General features: G+C 39.2%; 1 protein-coding gene across 4 annotated transcripts in view; it reads left to right on the forward strand.

Annotated features, from left to right (window-relative positions):
- The window catches only part of PASD1 (PAS domain containing repressor 1), a 111,766-nt gene that overhangs the window by 50,222 nt on the left and 36,632 nt on the right, over positions 1 to 24,912 (forward strand). For 3 of the 4 annotated variants that reach the window (XM_061408740.1, XM_061408742.1, XM_061408743.1), the window contains exons 1-8: positions 3,367 to 3,434; positions 5,623 to 5,678; positions 6,124 to 6,245; positions 10,264 to 10,325; positions 12,484 to 12,573; positions 21,467 to 21,566; positions 22,239 to 22,352; positions 24,674 to 24,798. In XM_061408740.1, the coding sequence (XP_061264724.1) occupies positions 5,647 to 5,678; positions 6,124 to 6,245; positions 10,264 to 10,325; positions 12,484 to 12,573; positions 21,467 to 21,566; positions 22,239 to 22,352; positions 24,674 to 24,798 (645 nt within the window). In that variant the 5' untranslated portion in view covers positions 3,367 to 3,434; positions 5,623 to 5,646. Of the gene's footprint in view, positions 1 to 3,366; positions 3,435 to 5,622; positions 5,679 to 6,123; positions 6,246 to 10,263; positions 10,326 to 12,483; positions 12,574 to 21,466; positions 21,567 to 22,238; positions 22,353 to 24,673; positions 24,799 to 24,912 lie in introns of those variants that run through there. The other variant, XM_061408741.1, reaches the window with a different exon arrangement.

A 24,912-nucleotide genomic window follows, 5' to 3' on the forward strand; every position in this document is an offset into this window, starting at 1 on the left:
AGCCTGTGTTCTACAGTTGCTTGGTAGCAGTACTCTGTCATCAAATGAGGCCAAGTCTCATGGCGCATGCATTTTGCATCATCATGACAGTTGGAATGTTAAGCCTGTGTTCTCCAGTTGCTTGGTAGCAGTACTCTGTCAACAAATGAGGCCAAGTCTGTTGGCGGGCTAGTAAGTCTCCCACATCCTTACTTCTTTTCTCTTTATTTGGTCCATTAATTGCTGATAGAGGAGTGTTTGAACTCACCAGATGTAATGGTGGGTTTGTTTATTCCTCCTTTTAGTTCTTACTTCATTTTCAAACTTTGTAATTAGGAGTATACCTGTTTAGGATTGTTTTACCTTCTTGACTGACTCCTTTATCGTAATGACATGTCCCTCTTTTTCTCTAAGACTATTCCTTACCTAGAGTCTTTAGTATTAATTAACCACTTAAGCTTTATGTCATTCGGGTTACATAGTATATATATTTCTGTTATTTTACTTATAAGCTGTGACTTTATAATTGAAGTGAGTATCCTGTAGACAAGAGAGTTTGGTCTTACTCTTGTCCCCAGTTTTGACACTCCTAGGCTTTGTATTGGTGCCTTTTTCCAGGGATTTATCTGTTTATTATTGATTTCTAATTTAATTCTGTTTTCATCAGAGAACATAGTTTGTATGCCTTTAAAGATTTAAATTCACTGAAACTGGTCTCATGGCCCAGTACATTTTGAATCATCATGACAGTTAGAATGTTAAGCCTGTGTTCTACAGTTGCTTGGTAGCAGTACTCTGTCATCAAATGAGGCCAAGTCTCATGGCGCATGCATTTTGCATCATCATGACAGTTGGAATGTTAAGCCTGTGTTCTCCAGTTGCTTGGTAGCAGTACTCTGTCATCAAATGAGGCCAAGTCTCATGGCGCATGCATTTTGCATCATCATGACAGTTGGAATGTTAAGCCTGTGTTCTCCAGTTGCTTGGTAGCAGTACTCTGTCAACAAATGAGGCCAAGTCTGTTGGCGGGCTAGTAAGTCTCCCACATCCTTACTTCTTTTCTCTTTATTTGGTCCATTAATTGCTGATAGAGGAGTGTTTGAACTCACCAGATGTAATGGTGGGTTTGTTTATTCCTCCTTTTAGTTCTTACTTCATTTTCAAACTTTGTAATTAGGAGTATACCTGTTTAGGATTGTTTTACCTTCTTGACTGACTCCTTTATCGTAATGACATGTCCCTCTTTTTCTCTAAGACTATTCCTTACCTAGAGTCTTTAGTATTAATTAACCACTTAAGCTTTATGTCATTCGGGTTACATAGTATATATATTTCTGTTATTTTACTTATAAGCTGTGACTTTATAATTGAAGTGAGTATCCTGTAGACAAGAGAGTTTGGTCTTACTCTTGTCCCCAGTTTTGACACTCCTAGGCTTTGTATTGGTGCCTTTTTCCAGGGATTTATCTGTTTATTATTGATTTCTAATTTAATTCTGTTTTCATCAGAGAACATAGTTTGTATGCCTTTAAAGATTTAAATTCACTGAAACTGGTCTCATGGCCCAGTACATTTTGAATCATCATGACAGTTAGAATGTTAAGCCTGTGTTCTACAGTTGCTTGGTCACAGTATTCTGTCATCAAATGAGGCCAAGTCTCATGGCGCATGCATTTTGCATCATCATGACAGTTGGAATGTTAAGCCTGTGTTCTACAGTTGCTTGGTAGCAGTACTCTGTCATCAAATGAGGCCAAGTCTCATGGCGCATGCATTTTGCATCATCATGACAGTTGGAATGTTAAGCCTGTGTTCTCCAGTTGCTTGGTAGCAGTACTCTGTCAACAAATGAGGCCAAGTCTGTTGGCGGGCTAGTAAGTCTCCCACATCCTTACTTCTTTTCTCTTTATTTGGTCCATTAATTGCTGATAGAGGAGTGTTTGAACTCACCAGATGTAATGGTGGGTTTGTTTATTCCTCCTTTTAGTTCTTACTTCATTTTCAAACTTTGTAATTAGGAGTATACCTGTTTAGGATTGTTTTACCTTCTTGACTGACTCCTTTATCGTAATGACATGTCCCTCTTTTTCTCTAAGACTATTCCTTACCTAGAGTCTTTAGTATTAATTAACCACTTAAGCTTTATGTCATTCGGGTTACATAGTATATATATTTCTGTTATTTTACTTATAAGCTGTGACTTTATAATTGAAGTGAGTATCCTGTAGACAAGAGAGTTTGGTCTTACTCTTGTCCCCAGTTTTGACACTCCTAGGCTTTGTATTGGTGCCTTTTTCCAGGGATTTATCTGTTTATTATTGATTTCTAATTTAATTCTGTTTTCATCAGAGAACATAGTTTGTATGCCTTTAAAGATTTAAATTCACTGAAACTGGTCTCATGGCCCAGTACATTTTGAATCATCATGACAGTTAGAATGTTAAGCCTGTGTTCTACAGTTGCTTGGTCACAGTATTCTGTCATCAAATGAGGCCAAGTCTCATGGCGCATGCATTTTGCATCATCATGACAGTTGGAATGTTAAGCCTGTGTTCTACAGTTGCTTGGTAGCAGTACTCTGTCATCAAATGAGGCCAAGTCTCATGGCGCATGCATTTTGCATCATCATGACAGTTGGAATGTTAAGCCTGTGTTCTCCAGTTGCTTGGTAGCAGTACTCTGTCAACAAATGAGGCCAAGTCTGTTGGCGGGCTAGTAAGTCTCCCACATCCTTACTTCTTTTCTCTTTATTTGGTCCATTAATTGCTGATAGAGGAGTGTTTGAACTCACCAGATGTAATGGTGGGTTTGTTTATTCCTCCTTTTAGTTCTTACTTCATTTTCAAACTTTGTAATTAGGAGTATACCTGTTTAGGATTGTTTTACCTTCTTGACTGACTCCTTTATCGTAATGACATGTCCCTCTTTTTCTCTAAGACTATTCCTTACCTAGAGTCTTTAGTATTAATTAACCACTTAAGCTTTATGTCATTCGGGTTACATAGTATATATATTTCTGTTATTTTACTTATAAGCTGTGACTTTATAATTGAAGTGAGTATCCTGTAGACAAGATAGTTTGGTCTTACTCTTGTCCTCAGTTTTGACACTCCTAGGCTTTGTATTGGTGCCTTTTTCCAGGGATTTATCTGTTTATTATTGATTTCTAATTTAATTCTGTTTTCATCAGAGAACATAGTTTGTATGCCTTTAAAGATTTAAATTCACTGAGACTGGTCTCATGGCCCAGTACATTTTGAATCATCATGACAGTTAGAATGTTAAGCCTGTGTTCTACAGTTGCTTGGTCGCAGTACTCTGTCATCAAATGAGGCCAAATCTCATGGCGCATGCATTTTGCATCATCATGACAGTTGGAATATTAAGCCTGTGTTCTCCAGTTGCTTGGTAGCAGTACTCTGTCAACAAATGAGGCCAAGTCTGTTGGCGGGCTAGTAAGTCTCCCACATCCTTACTTCTTTTCTCTTTATATGGTCCATTAATTACTGATAGAGGAGTGTTTGAATTCACCAGATGTAATGGTGGGTTTGTTTATTCCTCCTTTTAGTTCTTACTTCATTTTCAAGCTTTGTAATTAGGAGTATACCTGTTTAGGATTGTTTTACCTTCTTGATTGACTCCTTTATCGTAATGACATGTCCCTCTTTTTCTCTAAGACTATTCCTTACCTAGAGTCTTTAGTATTATTAATTAACCACTTAAGCTTTATGTCATTAGGGTTACATAGTATATGTATTTCTGTTATTGTACTTATAAGCTGTGACTTTATAATTGAAGTGAGTATCCTGTAGACAAGAGAGTTTGGTCTTACTCTTGTCCCCAGTTTTGACACTCCTAGGCTTTGTACTGGTGCCTTTAGTCCACTGACAGTTAACATAATTATTAATACAGGAAGCTTAAGTCTACCATCTTTCTATATATTTTCTCTTTGTCCAATTTGTTCTTTGTTTTCTTTGCCTTCTTTTTCTGCTTCTGGATGAAATGAGTAATTAATATTCCATTTTATCTCTTTTCATTTATCATCTATATCTCTTGTGTGCTTTATTTGTTTCTCTAGGCAGTTTATACTATACATCTTTAATTTATTACTGTCTAATGTGAATTAATATTGTGCCACTTCATGTATAATGTATGAACCTCATAACAGTCCTGTCTTTTGTATTATTATTGTAATAGATTTGATATCAATATGTATTACAAACCTTACAGTTCCTTGCTTTTATTTCAGTTATCTTTTAAAAAAATTTAAGATGCAAATATTATATTTACTCATGTACATATTATTTCCAGTTATTTTCATTTCTTTATGTAGATATAACTTTCCATCTGGCATCCTTTTCCTTCTGTTTGAAGTCCTTACTTTAACACTTTTGATAGTGCTAGTATGCTGGCCTTGAATTCTTCCATTTTTTGTTCATCTGGAGGTGTCTTTGTTTTGCCTTCAATTTCTTTGAAGGGTTCATTCTTAATGGATATAGAATTCTAAGGTGATTTGTTTGCCCCCAGAACTTTAAAGATGTTTCATTTTCTCTTGGCTTGGGTTATTCTGATGAGAAGTCAGACAGAGGACATTCTTCCCCATTCTATATTAAATGTATCTTTTATTTCTGTTTGCTTTTAAGATTTTCTCTTTGCAATTGCTTTTCAGCAGTTTGTTTATGATGTGCCTTGGTAGCTTTTCATGGTGTTTAGTTCTTGGATTCATTGAGCTTCAAGAATATATGAATGTATGTTTTTCATCCAGTATGGGAACAATTGGCCATTATCCAAATATTACTTTTCCTCTCCCTTCTAGGAATCCAGTTACCTATATTTTAGATTGTTTGATGTTATCCCATCCGAAAGCTCTGTTCATTTTTTCAGTCTTTTCCTAGCACTCTGCTAGATGTGAGGGATGTAAGTTATGCTTCATCATCTCCCCAGCATCACAGGTTGGTGAACTAACCGGCTTGTTCTCAGTATCTGCCCAGGGTTTGACACCTGAGCTTTCTCTTATTTTCTTGAGAGCATTTACAAGATGTTTGCTATATTTTAACAGTGCCTTCTTGTTTAATGCACATGTATTTGAATGTCATTGAATTCTATCTTGAGGTTTCAACCTTGAGATGATATGTGAGTGTAATTATACAATTCAAAGCAGAGACTTCTGGTGTTGTCAAGGTCATTCTTCTATGCCGAGGATATCAATGATATTCTGTGATATCAATGATAAGTGCAGGCTTTTGTCTATTGCGGCATGATATAGTGGCTAGGTATGAAGTTTTCAATCCACATCTATCTTTGTTTCACTGTCTTTGTTTCATGAAATCAGTGGAAGTTAAAGGAATCTAAGGGTACAGAATTAAACCAACAAGTACCTGACTTTGGGATTAAGTTGTGTAACTTCACAGTGTTTTTGCAACTTTTTCCAAATGCATTCATTTGTAGTATTATTGTGACAAATATTCATTGGGGATCACACAATAAAGCAAGTCTTTAGCATCTACAGATGCTTAATGAGATTCTCTTTAAAAGAAGTAGGCATTCCTCAAGGGAAATTGAGAATTTTGATTAATCTTATCGCTTTATGTGATTCATCATAGATTGATTTCTTAGTAAAATGTGGCTCCACTTTGATTTCAGGATTCTTTGTTTTTTCATTGAAAAATGGATGAAGATAACGGAAGAAAAAGGAAGCGGTATGAATTCCTAATTGACTGATATTTTCCTCAAAGACCTCTCCCCTGTCCTTCCTTCCTTTTTCACACCTTGCAAAATTCTCCTTCCTCTGGGAAACTTGACAAACTCAGAGAAATTTGACCTGTCTCGTGGGTACTTCGTATCCCTCACCTAATTGTATTATAATACTTTGTAGGCTTCCTATGGGCTTCCCAGGTGGTACTGGTGGTAAAGAACCTGCCTGCTAATGCAGGAGACTAAGAAACTCAGGTTCGATCCCTGGGTTGGGAAGATCCCCTGGAGGAGGAAACGACAACGCACTCCAGTATTCTTGCCTGGAGAATCCCATGGACAGAGGAGCCTGACAGGTTACAGTCCACAGGGCTGCAAAGAGTCAGACACAACTGAAGCAACTTAGCATGCATGTACCCTTATGAATAACCTTCTTTATCTTTTATCAATTAGGTACAGAGATTTATCTGAAGATGAGAAAAAGATGCACATCAATTCTGTCCTCAGTGGATTGCGTTATTTTCTTCAGAAGATAAGTTCTCCTGCGAAGAAAAACAAAATGGAAAAATCACAGGGTATTTCTGCTTTTTCACAAAAGACAGGTTTCAGCTGAGCTTAGCTATATTGAAAATTAGCTATGGGTGGGACAACTGGAACTCTCCCTTTACCTCAAACATCATTGTGTGGGATTAATGACGAGATGGGGCTTCCCTGGTGACTCAGTGGTAAAGAATCTGCCTGCTAATGCTGGAGGTGTGGGTTCAACCCTGGGTTGGGAAGATCCCCTGGAGGAGGAAATGGTAACCCACTCCAGTATTTTTGCCTGGGAAATCCCATGGACAGAGGAGCTTGGCAGGCTATAGTGCATGGGGTCACAAAGAGTTGGACACGACTGAGTGACTAAATAGTAACAGCAGCAGCAATGATGAGAAGATCTCCTGAAGCAACTTCTATTATGTGGATATTTAGTTTCTCTCCATTTATAATTTTCTTATGTTCGATGCTAAAAGCATTATTGAGGTTCATGCAAAAGTGGAATAAGGAAATGAGAATTAGTGGAAGTATTCTGGGCAACAGTAGTGCAAATTTCTGTATCTTAGGCACTTGAAGGCATATGTAAATGTTGCTAAGGGAAACAGGGCCCCAAGGGTGTCAAATAGTACCTGTAATATTTAAGTATATTAACTCAAAACATCTGAGCAGGTTACGCTCACAAGCATGTAATCATGCTGTAGAAGATCTCTCTTACCTTAAAAATATTTTTTCTTGGCCCCATGATACCTTCAGCTGTTGCCCTATTTCTGTGTCCCCTTCACAACAAAACTTCTCGAAATGATTGTATTGACCCTGTGTTCACTTCCTCATGCCCCATCCTTTCTCAACCCACTTCACTGAGCCTGGAGCTCCCCACCACTCCAGGACAACTACTTCTGTCAGGAATAGCAGTGGCCTCCACATTGCTGGGAGAAGGCAATGGCAACCCACTCCAGTACTCTTGCCTGGAAAATCCCATGGGTGGAGGAGCCTGGTAGGCTGCAGCCCATGGGGTCGCTAAGAGTCAGACATGACTGAGTGACTTCACTTTCACTTTTCACTTTCATGCATTGGAGAAGGAAATGGCAACCCGCTCCAGTATTCTTGCCTGGAGAATCCCAGGGACACGGGAGCCTGGTGGGCTGCCGTCTATGGGGTCGCACAGAGTCGGACATGACTGAAGCGACTTAGCAGCAGCAGCCACATTGCTGAGGTCTTTGGTCCCTTAACTATCCTCATCTTTCATGATATTTCAAAAACATTGGACAGGTGACCACTCCCTCCTTCTTGAAGCATTTTTCTCTCAGCTTCCAGGATACCTGGGTAACTGAATTCTGGTTTCTCTCCTAACTCATTGGCCATTCCTCCTCTCTTTTTCCCATCCCCTTTGCCTTTTCAACTTTGAATCATGGATGTGCCCTAGGGCTCAGCCCTAGGACCTTTTGTTTTTTCTGTCTACAGTCATTCCCCACGTAATCTCATCCAGTCCCTTAATTTGAAGGGCTACTTGGATGTCAGTGCCTCCCATTTTTAAAATCTATCTGCAGCCCGAACCTCCTCCCTTACCTCCATACTTGAGAATCATACTCATTATTAAATCAGCAAGAGAGTTTCCTCTGTGACTTCTTTGCTTGGATGTCTAACAGGAAAGGTAACATCGCCATTCAGGATCTCTCGATTCCTCTCACACTCCCAGCCTTGATTTTCCCAGTTTCAGTAAAAGTACCACCATTCTTCTAGCAGCTCAAAATACACTCCAGCTGTCATTCTGTGTTCCCCACCAATCCATCAGCAAATCCTTTTAGCTTTGCTTCTAAAGTATATTTCAGATCCATTCACTCTGCCACTTCCATAGCCTTGGTGGATCAACCTAATCTAGGCCACCACCATCTATTCCATTTGAACACGCTTTCCAGCGAGGCTCCCTTGCTTCACTCTTGCTCCCTAGCTTGACCTATTTTTCATAAACAGCCATAGTGATCTTTAAAAAATATATATCAAGGGACTTCCCTGGTGGTTCAGTGGTTGGGATCCAGTGCTCTCGATGCAGGGACCCCTGGTCGGGGAACTCGTTCATGTTTGCCTTAATGAAGTATAGAAAAATATGTTTTCTAATAAAAGTATTAGGAAAAAAAAAACATATGTCACTCTTCTGCTTGAAAGCACATGCTGTTCCAGTCAAAACAATGCTGGCTCCCTCATGTACACTACATAATCTGGTCCTGCCTGTCTCTCAGACTTCATTTCCCACTGCTCTATCCCTTGGTCACCCTACAGTAGTCCCTTTGACCTCCTGTTATTTAAATTGGCCAAAATCTTTCCTGTCTCCCTTTGTACTTACTGTTTCCTCTGCCTGAGATGCTTTCCCTGCTCCTGGATTTTCACATGGCTCTCTTTCTGCTGTTTTTTACTTTCTCAGCAAGGCTTTCCCTGTACACCCAGTTGAAATTATTGTACTTCAAGGTATATGCAACGACTGATTCCCTGGTCTATGTGTTGGTTATCTGTTTACCTTCCCCACTGGTCTGTAAGATTCAAAAGAATGGTCACTTTACTTGTCTTGTTCATGCTCTATCATTAGCCTCTAAAACAGAGTAGGATATGTAGTAGGAGCCCAGTACATGGTAGTTAAATAAATGAATGAATGAGGTTCAGCTTAACAAGAATTGCCAAGTTCCTATTGTGAGTTAAGTACTATGCGGGACACTGGGGTTTTAGTGAAGAATTGTATATGGTGCCTACCCTAGAAACAAAACAAGGACAAGTTCATGGGTAATATTAATGTAGAAAAGCCCTTTATGGTTGTTTTATAAAATACATAGGTCTTATTTTCTGGAAATATATGGACTGTCTTTTGTCTTTTGTATTTCTTTGTAGGGAGTACAGGAGATGAAAGTCACTAGATGGACCTGAAAGTCAGTGGGGAAATGACCTCAGAAATCAGCCATGGGAGAGGGGCATGGTTTGTTTTCTGAGTTGGAGAAATTGTGACTGGAATTCAGTTTCCAGGCTGGGACAGGGGTCAGGAACACTGATTGTGAGGTGGTTGTGCAACCGGCATGGTTTATATTTCGTATTATTCCTCCTTCCCACATAGTTACACACCCTCTTCTCATCCCCTTTTAAGTGAGGGTTCAGGAGCTCTTCTGCTCATGCCTGGGCCCCTTCTTATCTACTCATAGAGAAGGATCTGAGACTCCTTCCCACCAAGAGAGCAAGTGCTGCTATTAGATTTGTCTTTGTCAAGGAATGTAACATTTTGAATAGGCATTACAGTTTTATGGGTCTCCTCACCATTTTTGTGAGGAGAAGAAACAAACATTTATGGACATACATTCAAATAACTGGAGATTGGAGGGCTGTGTTAATGAGGTCCCCGGGTTAGTGAAGTCAGTGGAATAGGTGGGACTTGGGGAGGTGAAGTGGGGTGGACGTTGATAGCAGAGGCTCTGAGTTAGTTCAGGAGCTGAAACTGTTCATTGGGAAAACCAGAAAACCTTAAAGCATGGAGATAGGGGTATGGGAGACCAAAGAGTGTCTGCAGCTTTGGAGAATTACAAGATACAGCTTAAGGATTTTCTAGTTGAGGGCCTTTGCTAAAAACTTAATTTGATGAAACAGTCATGGAATTCTGTATTTTAGTCAGGGACTGAGGACATTTTCAGTGTCTTAATACACCTGGAGCATTCAACAGCCTGTACCTTATCTGGTATATTGTGAATATTGGGTTTGGGTAGAATTTGGAAGACTTATAGAAGTCAAGAAAGGGAAAGAACTGGGAGTTGAAGTTCATAACGTTGTTAGAAAGATCATCCTGCATACAGTAGAAATTGAGATGGATGATCTTCAAGGTCTTTTTCAATTCTGAACACTTCTTTGTTGATGATAGCTTATAAGCAATTAGTTAATCTACCTCAGATTCTTCATTAGCACTCAGCATTTTCTCATGAGAATCTTTTCTATAAAGTTAATTATAACTTTGAAAAATCTAATACCGATAAGCTAATCATTTTAATGTGACTGTTTTTTATCCTTTCTTCCTTATAAAAACGTCTACAGAAACACCGAATTGGACTCCATCGTTTCAAAATTACGAAGATTTTATCCAGAAGACACTACAAGTAAGAGGGAGTTTGTTCTCTGATTGCTTTATATGTAGAATGCATGCAGTAAAAGATACAGAATATTGTTTTTCAAAGTGTGGCTAGGGGACTCTACCTTCAGAATTACCTAGGGAACTTGGTAAAAACACAGATGCCTGAGACCCACCTTAAACTATTTGAATTGGAATCTCTATCTTGGTAGGGCCAGGGGCCTTCATGTCTAGCAGGCTGCTTGGATGTTTCTTATGCCAACTGAACCCACCGATCTCCAGTGACAACAAAAACGAACAAGTGCTTGCATAGTTTAGTGGCAAGTTAATTAATTATCTGGTAGATTCATTCAACACAGGTTGTTAGATTCTACAGATTAAGCCTTTTCATTCCTTACTTTTTTTTTTCCCCTCAAGGACATGAGATGTTTATGGTTTCTACTTCCAAAGGAACTGGTAGGTTTTACTGAGTTCAAAGGCCACAGACTAAAGCCCGAATGACCATGATCCTTTGAGTCAGATAGAGAGGGATATGATCTGTGCCTTTATTACTTACTTGTTATGCATCCTTGAGAGAATTGCCATCTCTCAGCTCTGACTTCTTTCTCTGTACAATATCTCTGTTTCACAGAGTGGTTATGAGAGTAAAATGAACATGTGTAAAATGTCTAGTGCACTTTCCTGCTCTTCTGTGTCATTTCATTTCTCTTATCTTCCATTCCCTTGTCTCCTTGTGTTGCATCTGAGTCATTTCTTCGGCTTTGTCTTCCACTTTAGAAGTTATCTTTCTACCTATGCTCTAACTTGCTATTTGACCTACATATTGAGTTTTTATTTTGATATCATTTCTAGACAATTTGATTAATTTTCACATCTGCCTAGTCAGGAGTCTCCTGTTCCTTCATTATATTTTCAATACCCTTTTAAGATTTATTTAAGCATATTAAGCATGTTTTGGTATATATATTTATTTTTATTAATTTTTATTGCAGCATAGTTGCTTTTAAGCATACTTATTTTACTTATTTTATATTCTATCTCTGATATTTCTTGTATTTCCAGTTTTAAATCTCATTCTGCATTTTATTCTTTATACTGCCTCTTGTTCATGTTTCATGTTTTTCCTGTGTTTGTTAATCAATTATGACAAACTTATGGTATTTGGAAATTTATCTACATTCTTTGAGCCCTGGTTTTAAAATCATTCTCAAGAGGTGATTTCAATTTATTTTTCCTAGATATTTGGGCCCAGAACCATTTGAAAGTAAATAATAGGCTTGGGGTGTTGAGGGCTACACAGGTAGTTAGTGTGAGTGTGGGCTTCTGTTTGCAATTCCCAGAGGAGACCAGTTCTTCTTTTCCTTTTCTAGCCAGAGCTGAGGCTGAGGCAAGATAGGCAGGTTATGAGTTCCCTGGCTCTTTGTTGGATAAGATCTTTCTATTTTGTCTGCTGAGAGTGTTCCTTTCCTGGCTTGATACAGGAGTCTTTGATTTCAACCCCCACTTTGTGTGGGTCCAAGCTTTGTTTTCTGTCCCCCTGGCTCTATGCCATCAATGTAGCATAGATGCTCCCAAGAATATGCTTCCCATGCTCCAAAGCATATGCAAGCTTCGATATCCTTTGACTTCTCATGTTCTAGTCATCTCTGTATCAGATTGTTTCCCATACTTTACCATAAGCTTCTCCCTGTTTTATATATTTTATCCATCATTTTAGGTGTTCTTTACCAGGAGGCATTTGTCTGGATATCTATTCCATTATATAGCAGGAAAGTGAAGGCAATAGCCATATTTATAAATAGAAGACTAAACTAACTACAAATGAAAATGCCCTCCAAAATATTCTTACTGTTTTTGGAATTAATTTTGAATTAAGTGTGAAATAACCAACACATGGAAATGAATCTTCCTAGCTTGTGTTGGAGAGTTTTGTGTTAATTGGGTGTACACTGAAATGTGTTTGTCTAAGTGAAACATCATTTGATAAACATCTCATGCTTAAGGTTAAGTAGATTCTGTGTAGGAGGCAGAATAATGGAATTTTAATTAATTCTGGGCTTGTTTTATTGATATTTAAGAACCACAATACATTTTCAGTGTGTGATTATAATTATGCATTTAGAAATAAAGCTATCATTTTATTATTGTTCCACTATTTAATTACATTATTATTCTCTTTTCATTAGTCGTTGGATGGATTTATGCTAATAGTGAGCATAGATGGAATAATAGTTTCCGTGGGCCCTCGCATCACTTCACTTCTTGGCCATTTACCTGTAAGTTCTCTCAGTTTTTGGGAAAGGATCATGAGCTTAGTTGTATAGGGGTTCATTATTTGTTTTTAGCAGCATACAACTCATCAGAGAAGACATTGTTAATGTGGTCAAAATGTGCACCTGTTTTATTGTCCTCTCCATTGGTTTCAGTTTTAAAGCTATAGAAAACAAACTGTGACATAAGGTAATGAAACACTGGGTGTGCACTGGTGTGTGGTTTGTAAACTGCCCTTGAAGGTGATGGTCCCCAAGGTGACTGCTTTGCTAGGCAGCCCTCAACCAGATGGATGTCTCTGATTTTGTACATTTGAGTCTACCACATACTGATTAAACAATGAATGTTATGATTTGGTCATGCTAGCTTGTGACATCCATTTCCAGGTCTGATTTGTGTTTTGTTTCTTTATGTTGAAGAACAAGCCATGATCTAATTTGGGGAAAAAAATAAATGATTGCCTAATTTAGCAATGTTGTACATATTGCTGGAGAGACACTCACATGCGTTATAGTCAGAGTATCAGATGTTCAAAATAGCCAGTTCTTCCTGAGTCTTTTGGTGTCACTATATCCCTCTCAGGAGAGCTTTCTACAATCTTCCCAGCACCACTGACTTAGAATATGATTTCCTGAATTTTTTTCTGGATCTTCAGGCTGTACACCCACCACATATATCACTTAAACATGAAAGGACTGCAAACCTTCATAATGCGTGCATGCCTGTGTGTGAAAAGGAGCTGTGTAGCATACATCCACAACCACCACCACTCCCAAATCTGTCACTTGACTGACTGTGTTAATCATATCTGGATTGTTGCTTTCATTGCACATTCCTCACTCCACAGAATTGTCTGAAGAACTTGACACACCCTCACCCACAGATCTGTGGCATTCAAGTTTGAACCACACACATTAATAGAATTTTTGTCAAATTTTTCTTTAGTTAAGTTCAAAGAGGATTGCATGCTTATTCCACTAGTTATACTGTTCCAGCCAGCATGTTCTATGGCCCACTTGGAAACTCAGAGAACTTTTCTCCTCTTTTCTCTTTATTTAAAGATACCTGTATCCATTTTTAAACTCCTCATTCTCTTCCTTTCTTTTAGAAAGCAATTTACATTTCCAAATTCAGCTTATATTTATAGGATACCAAAACAGCTGAATAAAATGCAAATATTAGAGATATTCCTGGAGAAGAAGATGGCAACCCACTCCAGTATTCCTGCCTGGAGAATTCTGTGGACAGAGGAGCCTGGTGGGCTGCTGTCCATGGGGTCCCAAAGAGTTGGACATGACTGAAGCGACTTAGCATGCATAGCATTAGAGATATTCATTGCCTTGGACTTTAGAGGAATCTTATCATAAAAGGAGAATGGTTTTATTAAATGTACATTAAAAGAAAGACTATGAATGTAATACATTCATTAAAGTTTGTTATAGTGAAGGCCAGAAAACTACCCAAATTCTTGTAATATTTAATATTACTTAAAGCAAATTGGCCATTGACTGAGACCCATGACTTTTCCTGAGGATCCTCCTATGAGGCTTCTTATTCTGTTATCCTTGATTCTTTATTCCTTTTTGGTTCAGAGCTTTCACTCTTAAGAGACTCTTTCACCATTCAACATTTGAGGTAACAAACACACACGCACAGAGTCACCCTAAGGTAGACGTGTCTGGGACATGGGTTTGAACTGCTCATCTTAAACCAGGTATATGGTAATCTGAGTTTGGTGTACTTAAAGTAAAGAAGTGAAGTGAAGTAGCTCAGTCGTGTCCGACTCATAGTGACCCCATGGACTGCAGCCTACCAAGCTCCTCCGTCCATGGGATTTTCCAGGCAAGAGTACTGGAGTGGGTTGCCATTGCCTTCTAGGGGATCTTCCCAACCCAGGGATCGAACCTGGGCCTCCCTCATTGTAGACAGATGCTTTACCGTCTGAGCCACCAGGGAAGCAAAGCTATAACTATTATTCTGTACATAAATATTAAATGGAAATGAATTTATATATTCTTTTCAGTGAAAAAGAAAGTCACTCAATCATGTCCAACTCTTTGTGATCCCATGGACTATACAGTCCATGGAATTTTCTAGGCCAGAATACTAGAGTGGGTAGCCTTCCCTTTCTCCAGGGGATCTTCCCAACTCAGGGATCAAACCCAGATCTCCTGCCTTGCAGGAGGATTCTTTACCAGCTGAACCACAAAGGAAGCCCATATTATTTTAAAACTGGGTTGAAAAATACCATACCTGGGACACAGTTTCACACTTGTGTTTAAATCCTAACTCTTAGTTTTTAACAGCATGTGATTTTTAACCAAGCTTTGATTTAAAATTTCATTTTATAAATCACCCATCTCATGTAAATATGGAGACAAAACCATTTCTGGAGCATCTGCCCAGCTCCAGGAATCTACAATTTCATTAAAAATCAAAGGTCCATCTAGTAAAAGCTGTGGTTTTTCCAGTAGTCATGTATGGATGTGAGAGTTGAACCATCAAGAAAGCTGAGTGCTGAGGAATAGATGCTTTTGAAATGTGGTTTTGGAGAAAACACTTGAGAGTCCCTTGGACTGCAAGAGATCAAACCAGTCAATCCTAAAGGAAATCAGTCCTGAGTATTCATTGGAATAACTGATGCTGGAGCTGAAGCTCCAATACTTTGGCCACCTGATGCGAAGAACTGGCACATTGGAAAAGACCCTGATTCTGGGAAAGATTGAAGGCAGGAGGAGAAGGGGTGAAAGAGGATGAGATGGTTGGATGGCATCACTGACTGGATGGACCTGAGTTTGAGCAAGCTCCAGGAGTTGGTGATGGACAGGGAAGCCTGGCATGTTGCAGTCCACGAGGTTGCAGAGTCGGACACGACTGAGCATCTGAACTGAACCTCTGTCTATTGGGCAGCTCCAAGCCGATAGGATGGTGAGGTGGAAAGAACTTGGTCTTTGGAGTCAAATAATCTAGAGATTAAAATTTAACTCTCAGTCACTAACTACATGAGCTTTCATTTCTCATCTGTCAGTAGGGGACAATATTACCCAGAGAGTGACTGCAGGTGGGATATTACACATGGTGTGGTTAGTGAAGGCCTGTGTGATCAGGTGACGTTTAGACAGGTACTAGAACAGGATAAGTATGAGAGTCATGCAGAAAGTGTGTTCCAAACAGAAACAAATGCAAGTGAAAAGACACTAAGGCAGGACTATACTGGTGTGAAAAGCTATCATAGAGAGGTCACTGGGACCGGAGTGCTGTGAGCAAGAAGAAAAGTTGTGGGAGGTGATAAGGTCAGAGCAGTAACAGAGGTCACCTGGTTTAGGGCCATTGTAATGACTTTGCCTTTTCCTCAGAGATGGGAGGAAGCCATTTGGATCTGATGCAGGAAATTATCTGAATCTAACTTTTATCAGAATCACTCTGGCTCTTGTATTAAGAATAGGCTATGAGGGTAGGACAGAAATGGCAAGGACCTAACAGAAGCAGAAGAGATTAAGAAGAGGTGTCAAGAATACAGAGAAGAACTTTACAAAAGATACCACTCTAGCACAAGAGACAACTCTACACATGGACATTGCCAGATAATCAATACTAAAATGGGATCGATTATATTCTTTGCAGCCAAAAATGGAGAAGCTCTATACAATCAGCAAAAACAAGATATGGAGCTGACTGTGGCTCAGATCATGAACTTCTTATTGCAAAATTCAGACTTAAATTGAAGAAAGTAGGGAAAACCACTAGACCATTCAGGTATGACCTAAATCAAATACTTTATGATTGTACAGTGGAAGTGACAAATAAATTTAAGGGATTAGATCTGATAGAGTGCCAGAAGAACTATGGATGGAGGTTTGTAACCTTGTACAGGAGCCAGTGATCAAAACCATCCCCAAGAAAAAGAAATATGAAAAGGCAAAATGGTTGTCTGAGGAGGCCTATAGCTGAGAAAAGAATAGAAGTGAAAGGCAAAGGAGAAAAGAAAAGATATACCTGTCTGAATTCAGAGTTTCAAAAAAAAGCAAGGAGAGATAAGAAAGCCTTCTTAAGTGAACAATGCAAAGAAATAGAGGAAAACAATAGAATGGGAAAGACTAGAGATCTCTTCAAGAAAATTAGAGATACCAAGGGAACATTTCATGCAAAGATGGACACAATAAAGGGTAAAAATGGTATGGACCTTACAGAAGCAGAAGATTTTAAGAAGAGGTGGCAAGAATACACAGAACTATACAAAAAAAGGTCTTAATGACCCAGATAACCATGATGGTGTGATCACTCACCTACAGCCAGACATCCTAGAGTGTAAAGTTAAGTGGGCCTTAGGAAGCATCACTATGAACAAAGCTAGTGGAGGTGATGGAATTCCAGCTGAGCTATTTCAAATCCTAAAAGATGATGCTGTTAAAGGGCTGCACTCAATATGCCAGTAAATTTGGAAAACTGCAATGCCCACAGGACTGGAAAAGGTCAGTTTTCATTCCAATTCCAAAGGAGGGCAATGCCAAAGAATGTTCAAACTACTGTACAATTGTACTCATTTTGCATGCTAGCAAGGTAATGGTCAAAATCCTCCAAGCTATGCTTCAACAGTATGTGAACCAAGAACTTCCAGATGTTCAAGCTGGATTTAGAAAAAGCAGAGGAACCATAGATCAAATTGACACCACCTGTTGAATCATAGAGAAAGCAAGGGAATTCCAGAAAAACATCTATTTCTGCTTCATTGACTATGTGGATGAAGCCTTTGACTGTGTGGATCACAACAAACTTGAAAAATTCTTAAAGAGTTGGTAATACCAGACCACCTTATCTGCTTCTTGAGAAACCTGTATACAGGTCAAGAAGCAACAGTTAGAACCAGACATGGAACAACAGATTTGTTCCAAATTGGGAAAGGAATACATTAAGGCTGTATATTGTTACCCTGCTTGTTTAACTTCTGTGCAGAGTACATCATGTGAAATGACAGGCTGGATGAAGCACAAGCTGGAATCAAGATTGACAGGAGAAATACCAATAACCTCAGATATGCAGATGAAGCCACCCTAGATTAGGCAGAAAGCAAAGAGGAACTAAAGATCCTCTTGATGAAGGTGAGAGAGGAGAGTGAAAAAGCTGGCTTGAAACTCAACATTCAACAAACGAAGATCATAGCCTCTGGTCCCATAATTTCTTGGCAAATAGATGGGGAAAAATTGAATACAGTGACTGATTTCATTTTCTTGAGCTCCAGAATCACTGCAGATGGTGACTGCAGCCATGAAATTAAAAGGTGCTTGCTCCTTGGAAGAAAAGCTATGACAAACTTTTTTTTGCTTTGCTATGTCGCTTCAGTCGTGTGAGACTCTTTGCAACCCCATGGACTGTAGCCCGCCAGGCTTCTCTGACTATGGGATTTCCCAGGCAAGAATACTGGAGTGGGTTGACTCTGTCAACCCCTTTTCCAGGGGATCTTCCTAAGCCAGGGACTGAACCCTTGTCTCCTGCATTAGCAGGTGAGTTCTTCACCACTAGTGCCACTTGGGAAACCATGCCAACCCTGTCAGCATATTCAAAAGCAGAGATATCACTTTGCTGACAAAAGTCCATTTAGTCAAAACTATGGGTTTTCCAGTAGTCATGTATGGATATGAGAGTTGGATCATAAAGAAGGCTGAGTACCAAAGAACTGACACTTTCAAACTGTGGTGCTAGAGAAGACTCTTGAATGTCCCTTGGACAGCAAGGAGATCAAACCAGTCAATCCTGAAGGAAATCAACCTTGATATTCATTGGAGGAACTGATGCTGAAGCTGAAGCTCCACTCCTTTGGCCACCTGATTAATGTGAAAAACTGACTCATCGGAAAAGACCCTAATGCTGGGAAATATTGAAGGCAAAAGGAGAAGGGGACGACAGAGGATGAGATGGTTGGATGGCATCACCAACTCAATGGACATAAGTTCGAGCAAGCTCCAGGAGACAGTGGAGGACAGAGGACTCATGTGCGGCAATCCATGGGGTTACAAAGAGTTGGACACAGCTTAACGACTGAGCATGCTCAAGCATGCATTGTCACTGTCACCTTCCTTAAAGAATGTAGTTAATTAATAAGTAACTTATGGCTGCTATTTCCATCCAAGAGAATGTGCATGATAAAAAAAAAAAAAAAAAAACTGTTCACTTTTGATAGGGTCCACAAGAGGTCTCACTCACCTGGGCACCTCTGGAATTCAGCAGCATGTCTCTTTGGTATGCTGCTGCCATGCCACCCTCAGGGGGCCACAGGTGGGAGCTGCAGGGAAATACAGCATCACCAAAAGCAAACAGCAGGAGTACACCAGCAACTGACACTTGGGGCGTACACCCAACAACCTCACAGATCACATGCTTCCTCCCCAAACGATACATAACACCCTGCAGAGCAGAGGAAATCCCTCGATGATTCAGACATGTGTGCAAAGATCCTGTACACTGGAGACAAGGGGAACAAGCAGACAACGTTATGCATCATGCCCTGCACAGTAGGAAGTTAGCACCTGAAAGCTGGAACCAAATCTCTACTTTGCTCTTCCCTGCCTTTAAATGGTGTCATCCTGTTTCCACCTGTTCTGGGCGTTAGTTCAGGATAAGATGGCAGAGAGGAAGGGGAAATTAGGGGAGGGGCTGACAACCTATAAAACAAGATAACAATACAAAAATGCAAAAACCAGACTGAGCACTAAAATATTTTATAACACTTGATATAGTGAGTGGTAGGGTATATAAGGGACTTTCTATTGGTAGTAATGTATCTTTTTGTTGGTGTTAAAAGGACTCCGAGATAGGTGACTCTGGGAAGAGAAAGCTGAACTTGGTGGGAGATACTGGATAGCCTCTATCAGCTAGAAGACTAAGGAGTTGTATAGTGTGGTGTTGAGAGTGTGTAAGCCAAGGACTATAAAGGAGAAGATCATCCACATATTGGAGGACAGGGATTTCCTTTGCCCTGCAGGGCGTTATGATTGTTTGGAGAGGAAGCATGTGTTCTGTGAGGTTGTTGGGTGTATGCCCCAAGTGTCTGTTGCTGGTGTACCCCTGCTGTTTGTTTTTGGTAATGTATTTCCATCCACCTCCCACCCTTGCCCCCTGAGGGTGGCGGGGCAGCAGCATACCAAAGAGACATGCTGCTGATTCCAGAGGTGCCCAGGTGAGTGAGACCCCATGTGGACCCTATCAGCTTTGAATTCTTTTAGGTGACAATGCTATACTTTCTTCCACCAATGAAAGAACTGGTGAGCCTTAGCACTTTGTACCTCTTGTTGGGGTATTATTGTATTATTTATTATTTCAGGGGCTGAAATGATCTCAACCTATTATTTTATACTTTGCATTGTAATTGTGCACGTGTCATCTTCCCTACTGAACTCAGTGTTTATTGAAATTTAGAATAGACATGTCAGGTTCATCTTTTTAAACTATCATAGGTTTCAGCAAAAAAAAAAATAATAATAATAAGTTACTTCATGTAAAATATCCAAAATTCTTACTTCATGTAAAATATCCAAAATTCAGAAGCTGGCCCAGTAGCAAATCAGCCGATTGGACTCAAGGTAGCTGTGGTGTAGTGGAAGGAACAATGAATTTGTAGTTGGGTAGAGCTGGGTGTGAATCTCATCTCTAAACTTCTTTCTATTCCATAATTGGACAAGCCTCCATTTCCTCATGAATTCAATAGAGGAGAGTTCTTCCTCTCATAGGGAATCTGATTAGGTGAGCTAGTTTGTTTGAATGTACCTAGTACAATGTTCTGGCATGGAGCAGTTGTTAATCAGGTGTTAGGTGAAGGAATGAATGAGTGGTCTCTACTGATCAGAGATAACTTGGTTTGGTACCTGAAGTGTATTTCATAACTAAATCAATAAAGTATTTTCATTGAAAAAATTGAAAGAAAAATATCCTATTCTTTTGAGAAGTCAGTTTCTTACTATGTGGCTTTCATTGTCAAAACCTATTGCCTATTAATTCATGTTTTCCTTGCTAAACTAGGGTTGTATTTCTGCCCTGAATTGAGCCAAGAGTTTTCTTGATTGAGACAGGATCCATCTGCTAATTTGAGCATTGGCCAGTTTGTAGGCTGGCTTCTACAAATGGACCATAAAAATATATTTCTGAATTTTGACTGTAGATTAATAATATTAATCAGTTAAAATCTTTAAAATTTGTAGTTCATCACCCAAAGCCATCATTAAACTACAAAGAGTACTTTGCTTATTATTTTGTTTCTATCACATTAAAAACTCTTTACTTAATGTCTGACATTCAGTTAATTCATGTCACCACATTTCAACTACATGGTACAGCATTATTCATTCATCCAACTAATATTTATTGGTGCTCACTCATGTCAGACTATGTTTTAGGTGTTGAGGATGTAGCAGTAAATAAGACAGTCAAGGTTTCTCTTTTAATACAAGTTATATTTTATTTAGGGACCCTATGCATTTTTTATTTTATATTGTATATTTTATACATGTGACTATGATGTCAGGTAGTGATAAGTGGTATACAAAAAAACAGGACGAGAATGTCAGGGAGTTGATGCTATTTAAAATAGTTTTGAGGGACTTCCCTGGTGGTTCACTGGCTAAGACTTCGAGCTCCTAATGTAGGGGGCCTGTCATGATGGAAGGAAGATCAAAGATCCCACATACCACAGTTAAGACCCAGCACAACCAAATAAACAAATACTTGCATGAACACACTGGAAAGGTAGGAGGTGATGGTCATAGAATGGGTCAATGTGAATTGAGACTTTAGAAGTTTAACAGGTCTGACTATAAGATGACTGAGGTGGGGCAGGTGATAAGGAGATAGAGAAATTAAATGCCAGTAATGCATATAACAAAATTGATTCCCTCTTTCCCTCTTGAGAATGACATCGTGGGTAAAAGCTTCTTAAGCCTTCTGCCTGATGACGAGAAAAGTAAAATATTTTCAAAGATGGCTTTCAGAACTGCGGTATCGAATTCAGGTACAGATTTTTTTTTCAAATAGTAAATGCTTAGATTTTAAGAGACAGATAACAATCACTTAAAGGAATAATAAAGACATTAGCGCCAATATAGCTGCCGATCATATATTAATTTAACTTACTATAGTTTTTTATTTTATTTTATTTTATTTTTAAACTTTACATAATTGTTTTTGCAAATTTTATTTCTAATATTAAACTTTCTCCACTATTAAATCTTGTTCTTTATCATGAACCTTGAATTTTTCAGCTTTTGTATAATTGAATTATTATTATGTAAATTATGTTTTAGATGATACCCCACTCTATAGGGGTAGAGGAAAGATGGAAGGCAGGACAAGAAGGGGGCAACAGAGGATGAGATGGTTGGATGGCATCACCGACTCGATGGACACGAGTTTGAGTAAACTCCAGGAGTTGGTGATGGACAGGGAGGCCTGGCGTACTGGAGTGCCTGGGGTTGCAAAGAGTCAGACATGACTGCGACTGAACTGAACTGAACCACTCTATAGATACAACATAGATAGCTATGCAAGTGCTAATATTCATGAAAAGAAAATAATATTTTTAAACTCTAGTACAAGTAAGACAATAGTCATATGAAATAATCCTTCAGAATATAGTTAAATACAAATGTAAAATTGTTTTGTGTCTGTTTTTGTTTTTTTTAAGTGGGAAAACATATTGACTTTTGCTGTCATTTCAAAAGAGGAGAAGCTGAATCAGATAACACCTCTGCTTACGAATATGTTAAAGTCATCCTGACTCTGAAAGATGTTTCTTATGGTAATCAATAGAGTTTTTAATCTTATTTATATGAAATTCATGAGTTATGCAGCCCTTCATTGGTAATATAAATGCCCTTCTACTATTGGCTACTCTCTCTGCTACCCCTGTGATCACAGGTTTTGGTGGACCACAAACATCAATTAGACTTTAAAAAGTTATAGCAAAATTTACAAGGTGAGGTCATATGGTAACATGGTAGACTGAGCTGATAAGGATGGCTCTTTCCTTCTACAAAAAACAAGGAAATTATTGCTTAAACCTAAGGAGTGTATTGCATAGACAACCTTAAAAGAAAGGATAAAGTACAGGACACGGTGATAAGAAGGAGTTGATTTTGTGCTGGGCCTAAGTGATTTTTAAATCATACATTGATTCCATTGACTGCAATCTGGAATAGTAACACTTGTTCAAGGACCAACACATAAAACTTAGAGACTTAAAATGATCAGTAAAATTCTGCCCATTGGCTTAGATGAACAGTAAGTGTGCTAACTCTCTCAGGGTTTGAGAAAAAATATGTGTTATTTAGAGGAAATCAAAACCCAAATCTGTGTGTCTTAATGTGAACACAGGATCAGAATTTGAAATTCTCAAGGTTTCAGGAACCGCACACTGATAAATTAATATAAACACTGTCTTGGGGCCATTAAAAGATCTAGGGCTTGAATCTGAGGTAAATAGCCCAACAAATATGTGAAAAGATACTCAAACTCACTAGCAAGTAAAGAATGAAAAATTAAAAAACCAATGAGTAGCAATGTACACACATCAGAACAGCAACAATTAAGAGTGTGAATAATACCAAATATTGGTGAGGATGTGAGAAATGAAAACATTAATACAGTGTCGAGAGGAATGTAAACTCAAGAAGCCATCCTGGAAAACAGAGTGAAATTAAGTCAGTTATCTTGTAACTCAGTAATCCTATCACTGGATGGAGATACCACAGAGGCGAAGCTGCAGAGATCTGTGTCTAAGGGGACTTGCACTATGTATGTCATAGTGTTGTTTGTAGTAGGAGGGAGTTGGAGACAGCCTAGGTGTAATCATTAGGGAAATGAACAAGTAAAATTTGGGGGAAATATACAATATAGAAAACTTTATAGTAGTTAAAAATAATGAACTCTAGATATACATAATACCACATGTATTTTAGATCTTAAAACCATGTTGTTGACTGAGAAGCAATGAGATCTATAGCACAAGACAACTTCTGTAAATTGTGAAAACATAATAGTACATAGAACCAGGCTACATATTTGACTGGGGCTCCCAGGTGGCGCTGACTTCCCTGGTGGCTCAGATGTGGGAAACCCAGGTTCAATCCCTGGGTTGGGAAGATCTGCTGGAGAAGGGAGAACCCGGGATTGAACCTGGGCCTCCCGCATTGTAGGCAGACACTTTACCGTCTGAGCCACCAGGGAAGTCAGAGCCAGCTGGGAAGCCCCAGTCAAATATGGCCTGGTACCTGGTGGCTCAGAGATTAAAGCGTCTGCCTGCAATGTGGGAGACCTGGGTTCAATCCCTGGGTCAGGAAGATCCCCTGGAGAAGGAAATGGCAACCCACTCCAGTGTTCTTGCCTGGAGAAGCCCATGGACAGAGGAGCCTGGTGGGCTACAGTCCATGGGGCCACAAAGAATCGGACACCACTGAAGCAACTTAGCACATATTTGACAAGGTGGTATATTTGACCACATGTTAAAGGTGGTAGATAATAGTGGGTGCCCATGGGTGGGAAAGGGACAGAGAGAAAAAATAAACAAAAATGAGAGTGGGAATTTTATCTGTGTTCATAATACGCTATGAACTAAGAATATGATTAACTCAGTTCTTTGCCACTGAGGTCTAAAAATATAACAAATGAATGAATGGGTAAGTAAAGAATGAAAATTAGCTCACACAGTGGTTGGCAGGTATCTTTGTCACATGCCTTGGAAACTAAAAGTCAAATACCTTAAAAAATACTTGATTCTATGTACACACAAATTACACATATTTGATATCCACGTGGTCTGTGTAAAGAAGAGGAGCAAATTTCTTTTGGAGTTAAAACATCCATTCACAAGGTAAGATTAGAAGGCTGAAAAATCACCCTAAACTCACAATTATTTCCCAGTAATGACTCCTTGTTCTTGTGGAGACCAGGGTGGGGAAGGTGGTTGGAATGGAAGGAAGACAGGAAAAATTGGTGGTTCAGAATTCTGAAAATTGTCAATGGGTTGATAAATGGCACATGGATGGGACAGGTGACTGTTCTTTTGTGTACTTGGCCTGCCTTTCTATTAGATTGTCACTTGTGTGTCTCTCTCTCCCTTAGAGCATCCTGCATTGTTCCACAGCTTCTCCACACCTGTCTGTGGGCCATCTACTGTAAATCTTCCTTTGGATGATGCATTTTACCTAGTGGGGACCATTTGTGTCCTTAGCGCTCGGACTCTACAGGTAAGTATGTTGGGTGTGTGTCTCCCCCGTTGTGGCCATGCAGGCTTCCTTTAAAGGGACATGTCCTCTTTGGTCTCTCAGCTACTGGACAGCACTGCTAAAGCACCTGATGTG

Source organism: Bos javanicus, chromosome X (genome assembly GCF_032452875.1).
Source record: "Bos javanicus breed banteng chromosome X, ARS-OSU_banteng_1.0, whole genome shotgun sequence".
Classification (NCBI taxonomy): domain Eukaryota; kingdom Metazoa; phylum Chordata; class Mammalia; order Artiodactyla; family Bovidae; genus Bos; species Bos javanicus.